The sequence below is a fragment of the Lynx rufus genome, unplaced genomic scaffold, assembly GCF_022079265.1.
Source record: "Lynx rufus isolate CCGP_SWC_20201006 ecotype Redwood Valley unplaced genomic scaffold, mLynRuf1.p SCAF_3, whole genome shotgun sequence".
NCBI lineage: Eukaryota > Metazoa > Chordata > Mammalia > Carnivora > Felidae > Lynx > Lynx rufus.
Genome location: NW_025814845.1, coordinates 158012712 through 158023246, shown reverse-complemented (window position 1 = coordinate 158023246; position 10535 = coordinate 158012712). Strand labels below are relative to the sequence as shown.

The window sequence follows — 10535 nt, the reverse complement described above, 5'->3', positions numbered from 1 at the left end:
CTTACCCACAGGGTGGCTACCCTCCGTTGCAAACCTGAGGCATAATGTATCTTCTAATCTCCTCCATGGTAACAGGAAATGCTATGTACTGATATAGGCTGGAACAACCTGCAAACTCTTCAATTCCACGGCACTTTGTGAGTACCTACTGTGTACCCAGGTTTCTGCCAGGGGCTATGGAAGACACAAGTAAGTCACCACCTGGTCCCCGCTCTGACAGGGACTACTGGAAGCTAAGCCGTGGGGGAAATCTAAGTGAAGTCTCGCAGGACCGGGGTAGGCAGAGGGGTTGGCAGGGCAGCCACAGGACAACGGAGTGAGTACAGGCCTGGAGGTTTGTTTGGGAGATAGAGGATGAGTTAGGGTGGGGACAAAATAGGAGTGCCTTGAAATCTGAAGTCTGAAGTATATGCAGTTGGTGGTGAGGCAAAATCGCAGGTTTATGCAGGTCAGTAAAGCAATGTGTAGTGTGAATTGAAGGGAGGATAGCCTAGTGATCAGGTGAGAAACTAGCAGCAATTCAAGATTGGAGTTCTGTAGCAAAAACATTGGACAGGAGTCAGGACACCTAGGTTCTAGTCCTGGCTCTGTTGTGGGACCCTGAACGAGTTACTTCTCTCCTCTGGGCCTTTCCTTAGCTGTATAACCTAAAACGTTCAAAGTGCCCTTTCCAATCTGATGACCCACCCATGGTTGAGCCTTTGAGGTAGCATATTGGGAACGAAGGGAATCTGCCAATCCAATGGATATCTGGAACAAGGAAGTAAATGATTGGGAGCGGAGAGATAAAAAGAAGGGAGAGACTGAAAAGGATCCAGCCAGGGAGAATTGGGGAACTGGGGGGGGGGGCGGGGGAATGGCACTCTGTTCCTGAGGTCTGGTTTAGCAATCCTAATTTCAGTTCCTCTTTCATTCTCCTTCCCTAATTTAGCCTCTTAGCCTCACCTTTTTTGGTGAGGGCAGGGCAAAATAAGACACTCCCACACCACCTCCAGGCCGTCTCCCCCCCCCCCCCCTTACCTTCCCCTTTTCTGGCCCTCGAACGATCCTCCTCCTCCCCCGCCCACCTGGAGCCATCCGAGAAACCACCGTTCTCCAGAGTAAGCCGCCGACTGTCCCAAACAGAAAAAGCGGTGAATTTGGAATCGCGTTCATTATCCCTCATAGCTACTCTTGATTGAGAACTCACCGCGTGCCAGGCTACGTTATTATTATTATTATTTTTTTACAGCACTTGTTTCAGGTGATTGTTATCTCATTTTATGGATGAAGAAACTGAGACCAAAAGATGTTAAGTAACCTGTGCCAGCTCACACACCTGCCAGTTGGCGGTGCCAGATTGGAAAAGAGGTCTGACTCCCAAGGCAGTGCCCCGGCCAGTTCCGGTTGGGCCGTGCGACCTTTGGCAGTTGGAGACCTCGTCCCTTAACTAACCACACCTCTCACGCCGGAATTCTGCAAGTCCCCGCCCCCGCCCGGCCGCGCCTGCCTCCCGCGCCCCGGTATTCTCCAGCCAGTGCGGCGGAGGCCCGGCCCGGCGCGGCAGGTGGGGCGGGCGGGGCGGGCGGGCGGGACGGCCCGGGCGGGGGAGGCGGGCCCTGGGGGGGCGTGGCCGGAAGCCTTAAAGTGGCTGGGGCGGCGGGGTGGGCCGCAGCGGCCGCACATCCCGGTTGATCTTCTCTTCGCTTCAGAGCCGGCCGCGGCGCGGTCACCATGTCCCTGGCGGCCTCGGCTGGCCGGGGCCCGGGGGCCGTGTGGTCCCCAACGCACGTGCAGGTGACGGTGCTGCAGGCGCGGGGCCTGCGGGCCAAGGGCCCCGGGGGCACGAGCGATGCGTATGCGGTGATCCAGGTGGGCAAAGAGAAGTACGCCACCTCGGTGTCGGAGCGCAGCTTGGGCGCGCCGGTGTGGCGGGAGGAGGCCACCTTCGAGCTGCCGCCGCTGCTGTCCGCCGGGGCGGCGCCCGCGGCCGCCGCCACCCTGCAGCTCACCGTGCTGCACCGCGCGCTGCTCGGCCTCGACAAGTTCCTGGGCCGGGCCGAGGTGGACCTGCGGGAGCTGCACCGGGACCAGGGCCGCAGGAAGACCCAGTGAGTGCGGGCCGGGGGAGGGGATGCGGAGCGGGGAGGTGCGGGGCGAACGTGTGGCTTGGCGCTGAGATCCACTTAGCGCGCGGCAGACACCGCGCCGCTGCCTCCCAAAGGGACGGACGGAGAGAGGCCTTTCGAGAGGGATCTCCCCGGCCGGTCACCGTATTCTCACCTAACTTCAACTTCTCCTTCGGCAGTCCCACCCCAGCTCTCCCAGCGTGTGGGCTCTTTGCGGCGGGCGTGCGGGGTGGGGGCGGGGAGTACCTGGGATAGTTTTGAATCTGCAGGGAGACGCTCAGCGCCCGGAACTTAGTAAGCGCTTAATGAATTTTTGATGAATTGAAAATACATGTGGGCTGACGAATTCTTCTTATTACTGTGGGTAGTGTGTATGTATGATACACACATTAGCTTCTGTGGAAAGCCTCCTGGGTATTTCACTGTCCTAGCCACTGAGCTGGGAATGGCGGGGCCAGAACGCAGGGAGGATTAAGTGAAGGAGTGAAACCCACTGACACTCTCGGGCCCCAGAGGCTCACCGAGGGGCAGAGCAGAGGCATTGCAGTGTGGCCGCGCTGCTTAAGGGGTTGGTGAAGAGAATTTGCCTCTCTCTCTCCTCCCCTTTTCAACCCCCTCCTCCCCTGCCTCCCCAAAGCATGCTAAAACAATTTAACTTTTCAGACTGAAAATTATTAACCCTGTTTGTCCTGGGCCCCAAATTAGTAAGGTGTGCTGGTTGGAGCCAGGGTCTGCCCTTGGCCAAGCTAAAGTGGGTGGTAGGCACTGTTTCTCTTTGGAGTTTGTCAGGTTCTCTCTGGTCCTACTCAGAATGGATGACTGCTCGCCTGTGGCTTCTCAGTGGCTTCTAGGTGTGGAGTTCTGTGCTAGGGTATCTCGCTCCCACAGGGAAAGCTGGACAACACCCAGTTCACTTCAAGGTGTCACCCATTTGTTTGTTCTCTTTCACACGTGTTTGCCATGGAGCATTTGATTATGGAACATTTGATTATGCTCATATCCTATACCAAAAGCTGGGCTCCTTAGCTTAATCAGTTGCTTTGTGCTGGACGGTAAATAGGCACGTCAGTCATATTACCACAGGTCCTCCAGTTGGTGAAGCATACTGATTCACATTGGGTGTTTTAGATATACACGGCATTTTCACTTTCCCTTGTGAACAGGACAGTAAAAGCCAGAGGGTTTGAAGTTACCAGATTCCCTTTTCTGCAGGGTGGGTCCAATTTCAGCTTGCATGCTTGTGAATGTATTACCTGATTCACTTATCTGGCCAAAGATGAATAGGCATTTTCTGAATTCAAATCAGATAAAAATAGAGAGCCTTGAGGTGAGGATGGATAGGATATCTCTTGGCATCAACTTACAAGCCAGAAGGTGAGCAGTGTCTTTGCTAAGGAGGTGCTGAAGCAATGCTAATTTTCCATTTGATTAAATGACATTTGGGGCCTTGGGTTGGCTTCCTTTTCGGCTTCAACTGGGCGTCATTGGCTGTCCTTTGTCTTGTCCCATCCCAAGATGTGTGGATATTATCATCTGTTTCTGCCGTCTGTTTCTGTTGGAACATTTTATTCTCTTGAAGGATAGATCACATGTCCCTGCCAGAGATGAGGGTTCCAGATTCCTGGGTCGGGTGCCCACTCTGGTCCTGACTCATTGTTAGGCTTCAAGCGACTCTAAACACCCAAGTTTCCCTATTTATACGTGGAGCTTGTTACCGGCTTAATTGATGTTTATAAGATGTTTCCAGGTTCCTGGATTAATGGGGCCTGGGTATAGGCTCAGACGGTTCTGTTACTGCTTTGTGAGGAATGAAAACCTCCTTAAATTCCCTATTTCACAAAGGGTTCAGAGGTCTACATCTTCCTTTCTGTCATTCTCTCCAGTGTAATCCTAAACCTAGATGGTTCCTCCTGTCTACTGTAGGAGCTGATTACCACTTAGTCGCAGTATCAACTTTGTAGGAAAATGATGCTTAGTTGATGTGTTTTTTTTTTTTTTTTTTTTTGTAACTGCAAAGGAAGTCTTCTTTGCCACATCAGCAGTAGGTGAAATTGCAAGCTTTCCATCTGCTACTTCCTGGGACTTTCCAGGGTGCTAGGGAACCTAGTGAAACCGAGCTTCTCTGATGCCTTGGTACATCACTTGGGTGCTCAAGATGGCTTGACACGTGGAGAGTGATGCATACCGAGAGAGGTGGAAGTTTACCAGAAGGAAACTGGTTGGGCTAGGAAAATCATTTGAACTAGTTATTAATGGTTTGACTCCACCTTAGACATTAAAAACCAAAAACAGGGGCGCCTGGGTGGCTCGGTTTGTTAAGCATCCGACTTCGGCTGGGTCATGATGTCACGGTGCGTGAGTTCGAGCCCTGCGTCGGGCTCTGGGCTGACAGCTCAGAGCCTAGAGCCTGTTTCGGTTCTGTGTCTCCCTTTCTCTCTGCCCCTCGCCTGCTCATGCTGTGTCTCTGTCTTGCTCTCAAAAATAAATAAACATTAAAACAGAATTTTTTAAAAAATAAAATAAAAACCAGAAACAAATCATAAGTTCAATTTTGGTTTCGACGTGTGTGTGTGTGTGTGTGTGTGTGCGTGCGCGCGCGTGCGCGTGCATGCATGTGTGTTAATCTCTAGCAAAGAAGAGTTGCTGCTATTTAGAGTATGACTTTTGTCACGGGTCCAGAAACTCAAGACGTTAAGAGTTAACTGTGCTCATACTTCCCTTTGTTCTCTTGATAAGCCCTCATCCATCATATGTTTGGAGTTCAGAAAATGTGCTTTTCATGACTCAAATTTGGGGGACCTCAAATTTAGTGTGATGACACACATCTTTAAAATACCAAGTGGAGACTGACATAGAGGTAGGATACTTCTAATAGGGAATAGTGTGTGGCCCCTTTTGTTAAGAAGAAATTGAAATGGGGGCACCTGGGTGGCTCAGTCAGTTGGGCATCTGACTTTGGCTCAGGTCATGATCTCACGTTTTGTGGGTTTGAGCCCCGCGTCAGGTTCTGTGCTGACAGCTCAGAGCCTGGAGCCTGCTTCGGATTCTGTGTCTCCCTCTCCCTGCTCCTACCCCACTCATGCTCTTGCTCTCTCTCTCTCTCTCCCTCTCTCTCAAAAATGAATAAACATTAAAAAATATTTAAAAAAAAGAAGAAGAAATTGAAATGTGTTTATTTTGCACTTATTAAAGACCTGGGGTCACAGTTGGGCCTTGGTGAAATGGGAACCAGTTAAGTCTCATGCTCATAAAACAGACCTGAAGCTGAGAGGCCAGAAGGGTGGGGGGAACCTTTTTAGGATACTAAGAGCAACAAAATTTGGGGGAAATAATCTGTTAAAAACAGATTAAAATAAACATCCATTCAGGCTAGTGACTGAAAGGCCATTGTGTAACTAAATATCATGACACTTAATACTGTAATAGTCTTCCAGCTGTGAAGGGAGAGTGAGTGATGGAGAGTCATTTTCTTATGTCTCTTGAAGATGCAAGAGGGAGTTTGGTTGCACATGAAAGATTTGAGATTTTGAAGAACTGTAAGTGTAGTAAGCTGCTATAATAAGTTGCCAGAGGAAATCCGGGTTATTAAAAAGAAATAAAGGCTCAATGGTTGTTTTCCTGGGAGAGTTGGATGTGGAGAAATGATTTAATTGACCAGAGAGATAAATAATAAGCTGTCAGGGGTACCTGGTTGGCTCAGTAGGTTAAACGTCCGACTTTGCCTCAGGTCACGCTCTCACGGTTCATGGGTTCAAGCCCCGAACTGTCAGCACAGAACCTGCTTCAGATCCTCTGTCTCCCTCTCTCTCTGCCCCTCTGCTGCTCTCTCTTGTAAATAAATAAACGTTAAGAAAAAAAAAAGCAGTCAGTGTTTGTGCTTGAATGTTAAGTTTCCTAAGTGCAGTTAGGTTTTTTTTGTAACCGATTGGAAAATTGGAGCAGTGTTACTGATTAAATTTTTCCTTTCTTGGGATTCCCCTTAAAGGTAACATTGGGCCTTTCTGGAAACCCTCCTGCCTCTCACAGTCCCCTCCTACTCCAGTGTAGGAAACTGACAGCTCAGTGCTTGAGACAGAGTTGTCTGTCAGCTGTGGGACAAGTAACCCCAACCTGGTTGTAGCCATGGAATGAAATGACTAAGAAGGGGAGAGTCATTGTTCCGGTGATGGGCAAGATGCTCCCTCATGTTCCTCATGGTATTATTTGTTTATTATTATTTTTTGAAGGGCAGGGGAGAGAGAGAGAGAGAGAGGGAGAAGGGGAGAGAGAGAGAGAGAGAGAGAGAGAGAAAGCCTGGGAAGGGCAGAGAGAGAGGGAGAGAGAAATCCCAAGCAGGCTCTGGGCTGTCAGTGCAGAGCCAGACTCAGGGCTCGAACTCAAGAACTGTGAGATCATGACCTGAGCCGAAACCAGGAGCCGGACGCTTACTTGACTGAGCCACCCGGGAGCTCATGGTATTGTTTGGTTACGATTTCATTTATAAGATATTTAGTTAGCTTGGGGAAAGTTCCAACCCCCCCCCCCCTTTTTTTGGTCTTTAAAGTCCATATTTTTAGTACTTTTTTTTTTTTTTTTTACTGAAGTATAGTTGACCCACAATACTACGTTAGTTTCAGGTGTATACCATAGTGATTCGACAGTGCTATACGCTGTGCTATACTCACCGCCATCCATCAATGCAGTGCTGTTACAGTACCAACGACTGTTCCCTATGCTGCACGTTCATGGCTGTGACCGATGCCTTTCACACCTGGAAGCCTGTGTCTCCCACTCCCCTTTACCCCTTTTGCCCATTGCCACCCCCTCCCTTCTAGCAGCCACCACTTTGTTCTCACTGTATTTATGGGCCTGTTTCTGCCATTTGTTCCGGTTTTTAGATTCCACATAGAAGTGAACTCGTATGTATTTGTCTTTCTCAGTCTGACTTATTTCACTTAGCATAATACTGTCTAGGTCCACCCATGTTGTGGCAGATGGCAAGATCTCATGCTTGTATTTTTAGTAAATGTATTTTAATACCTTCTAGGTGCCAAGCACTGGGGTGTAAACAATAGTGACCAAAACAGACATGATCCTTGCTTTCAGGAAGTTCAGAGCCTTGTGGGGGAGACAGACGTTAGGCAAATGAACACATAAATAAATAATCATGGATTATGATAAGTACTGTGGAGGAAGAGAACAGGGTGTCATAAGAGGAAAGAACAGGAAGGACATGGCTTAAAGAAGGGGATGCTTCTCTGAGGCAGAAACCTGAAGTACAAAGAGATTTTTCTGGTGACAAGTGGAGGAAAAGGGCCTGAGGCAGAGGGAACAGCCTGCACAAAGGCCCTGAGGCTGGAACACACCTGGGAAGCTGGAGGGATTGTATAGATTGAGGCTGAAGAGGAAGGCAGGGTTTTATTTAAGAGCAGTGAGAAGTCACCGAGTATTAAAATCAAAGGGTGTTGTGATCCGCGTTGTCAAAAACCACTGTGGCTGTTGGGTGGAGAATGGATTCAAAGCAGGCCTAGCCTGGAATCAGATAGACAAAATGGGAGGCTGTTACAGTAATCTAGGCCACCAGTGGTGGTGGCTTGCACTTGGGTGATGGCCATGGAGGTGGACAGAGGTGGTGGATTTCAGAGATATTTTGGAAGTTTAGTTGGCCTGATTTGTGATAGATTGGATGTGGGTGGGGGGAGAGAAGAGGAAGTGATAAGAATGAACTACTAATAAAATAAAGAGAGCTTGCTGTTGAAAATGAACCAGGAAGTGATGGTGCCTTCTTTCCCCAGCAGAGTGAGGTCACCATTACAAAGACAGCTTTGGGCAGTGACACCTGTGAGTTGAGTCTTCTGTTGGAAGGAATTAGTAGGAAACACCATTGAAACCAGGGTGGAAACCAGGGTGTGTATATGTGTGTCTCCAAGTATTTACAGTTTTAAAACAGGCCGAGTCTTTGTTTTGTAATAGTGTACGTAGCTAGTAAAACCTCACCGGTGCGCTCTAACACAGCTGATGAGGTCACTGCTTCAAGGAATATAGGACTAAGAAAAGGGAAAATAATACATAACATTAGGAAAAAGAAACCTATAAGTGAAAAATAAAACTCTAATAAGTTAACCATTTACATGTTTTTCACATTAGGGAAGGTGATCGTTCAGGAGAGTCTTGTGCCTTTTTTGTTGTGCTTAAACTTCCTTTTGGTTACAAAGACCTCTATTGTAGTTCTGTAACTACCATCGGAGGGAGGTTTTTATAAATGTATTTGATATGTCATTTTAATTGTAGCGATTAACCAAAAAATGTTATAATTACATGGAAAGCAATACATGTGCTTATTAAAATGTCACCCACTCTGACATAGGCTTGCTGACCTTACCCTTTTCGCCCTTAACAGTAATCTTAGGTATCTATTAAAAATAGTACAATTTTAGTTGCCATACATCCTAGAAAACTGTGCTCCTCACTCTACACTTTGGAGACGCCAGCCCTGGCTAATTCCAGAAGGATGAAGCCCTAGGCTAATGGAGAAAGTGATAGGAGGTCGTTTTGGGCTTTATTTTCATCTCAGAGCAGTTCCTTGTGTGACCTTTGGTTCTGGGTCTTGTGCAGATCTCTAAATCTCTGGGCCTTTGAATTCCAACAAAATCAACACCAGGACCCTTGTATTGGCTTTTGAAGAAAATCGGTCCACTGCCAAGATATTTGTTTGGGAAAAGACTTGGCAGTGAGAGCTTCTCCTCTTAAGGTGTCCTGGGTCAGATCTTGCGCCCGAGCTGTGGCTTAGGAGACCAAGTCTGACTCTGCCTGCCTTTCCCTTGGCCCCGGACCACTTTGGTCTTGTTCTTTGTTGTGTGACCCAACGCAGGAGCTCGTAACATGTGTGTGAGTGAGTGAATGGTTGAGGTCCCTGTAGGCACAGAGCGGGCGGTCGTTTGCCTGCGTGGACATGGAAAACTGTTTAATCTTAGAATTAGCCCAGTGGATCAAAGACCAGGGGTGCTGGAGGTATGAAGTCAAAGCTCTGCTCTTTCAGTTTCTTAGTTTGGGCTGTGGCTTGTCAGTTGCCTTTTCTTAACACCAAGGAAGCAGGTTCCCTTCTGCTAATGATGCCTTTGGCGAGGGAGCTGCAGTTAGCCACTAATGAGATGAGAAATTCCTTTCCTGCAGAGAGAAGGCTGTAGATCTTCTGTTAGAGAAAAAGCAAGGATTTTAGTCTCCAGGGTGTCCCTGAGGGACACATTTAGGAATGTGCCTGCGGAGAGAAAAAAGGCAGCACTAATTAAGTGTCCTTTCCTGAATGCTGGGCTTTGAATGGAGTAGAGGGGAGGCATTTATAAGAAATCCCAGAAAAATGTTTCTAGAGGTGTGGCTGCTGTACGCTTCACCTTTTAAACACTCTTTTATGAGAAGGGACTTGGCTAACCTAGGTGGAACAATTCAGGCTTCCAGAAAGCCTGGTCTGAAAAGGCCTCTTGTGATCATGAAGAATGGATGTCCTGTGTGGAGGGCACCAGGCAGCACGCTGGGTCCTGGGATATTTCTTCAAGGGTGTTGCCTCTTCTAGCACCAAAACTGGGTTTTCCTTTTATGCTAATGGAACTTTGCATTTTTGCTAGTCATTTGTTGTTAAAACAGGATTTTAAAATGTGGGTTCCCCTCCTCCTCTTTCTTGGGACTTAGCTGATTACACAATAAATCATAGACACTCTGCTTTCTTGCCAGGAACTCTCATAGAAAGAGTGTGAACCTGTTTGTGGGATGGGGAGTGGACTGTTGGATCCCTTATGCTAGAGTGTATTTGTTTCCTTTTGTCCTGGTCCTGAGAAGGTGAACAAAAGCCATTGCATGTTTGTCCCGTCTCTTTGCATGAATAATAAAGGACCCTGTGGTTGCCGAGACATTGTTCTTTGACGGACCAATTGGGCAAGAGGCGAGATACCTGATCTGATGGTAGAATATTAACATTTGTGGCTTTTTGAGATATGATCAAGTAAAAAAAAAAATGGCAAGTAAATGAATACAGGAGGGGTGCACTTCCATGTTTAAAAACGGGTTGATGTTTTTCTAATTTGTAGAGAATCTTAAAATACCGATACTTGCTATTTCTTATAGTCTTCACCTATAAGGAGTCTAGCATTGAGTGATTTCAACTTAGAAAACATGTCTTGATCCTTATACTTCAGTCACGCCATCTCGGCATATCCCTGCAGTAGTTTGGAAGCCCTGTGTCTTGTCTGCTGTGTAGAAACCCTGAAGGGTTTGATCTGAGGATCGTTACATCTCTCAGTAAGTTACAGAAAATACACACTGACTGTGGTGTTTTAAAAGACTCTCGTATACTTTTTAATTTTGGAGATTGCGTAATACAGACTTACTTTGTAACTGAGCCATTTCCTCCTCCCTTCAAATGCAGATCTTTATTGTTTGTGTTTGTTGGATAGG

The 10535-nt window shown here is 47.7% G+C and overlaps 1 protein-coding gene across 2 annotated transcripts in view; it reads left to right on the top strand.

Annotated features, from left to right (window-relative positions):
- The first annotated feature begins 1652 nt into the window (after window positions 1-1652).
- RAB11FIP1 (RAB11 family interacting protein 1) overlaps window positions 1653-10535 on the top strand; it is a 32690-nt gene continuing 23807 nt past the window's right edge. The window contains exon 1 of one of the 2 annotated variants that reach the window (XM_047090639.1): window positions 1653-2090. In XM_047090639.1, the coding sequence (XP_046946595.1) occupies window positions 1714-2090 (377 nt within the window). In that variant the 5' untranslated portion in view covers window positions 1653-1713. The remainder of the gene's footprint in view (window positions 2091-10535) is intronic. The other variant, XM_047090640.1, reaches the window with a different exon arrangement.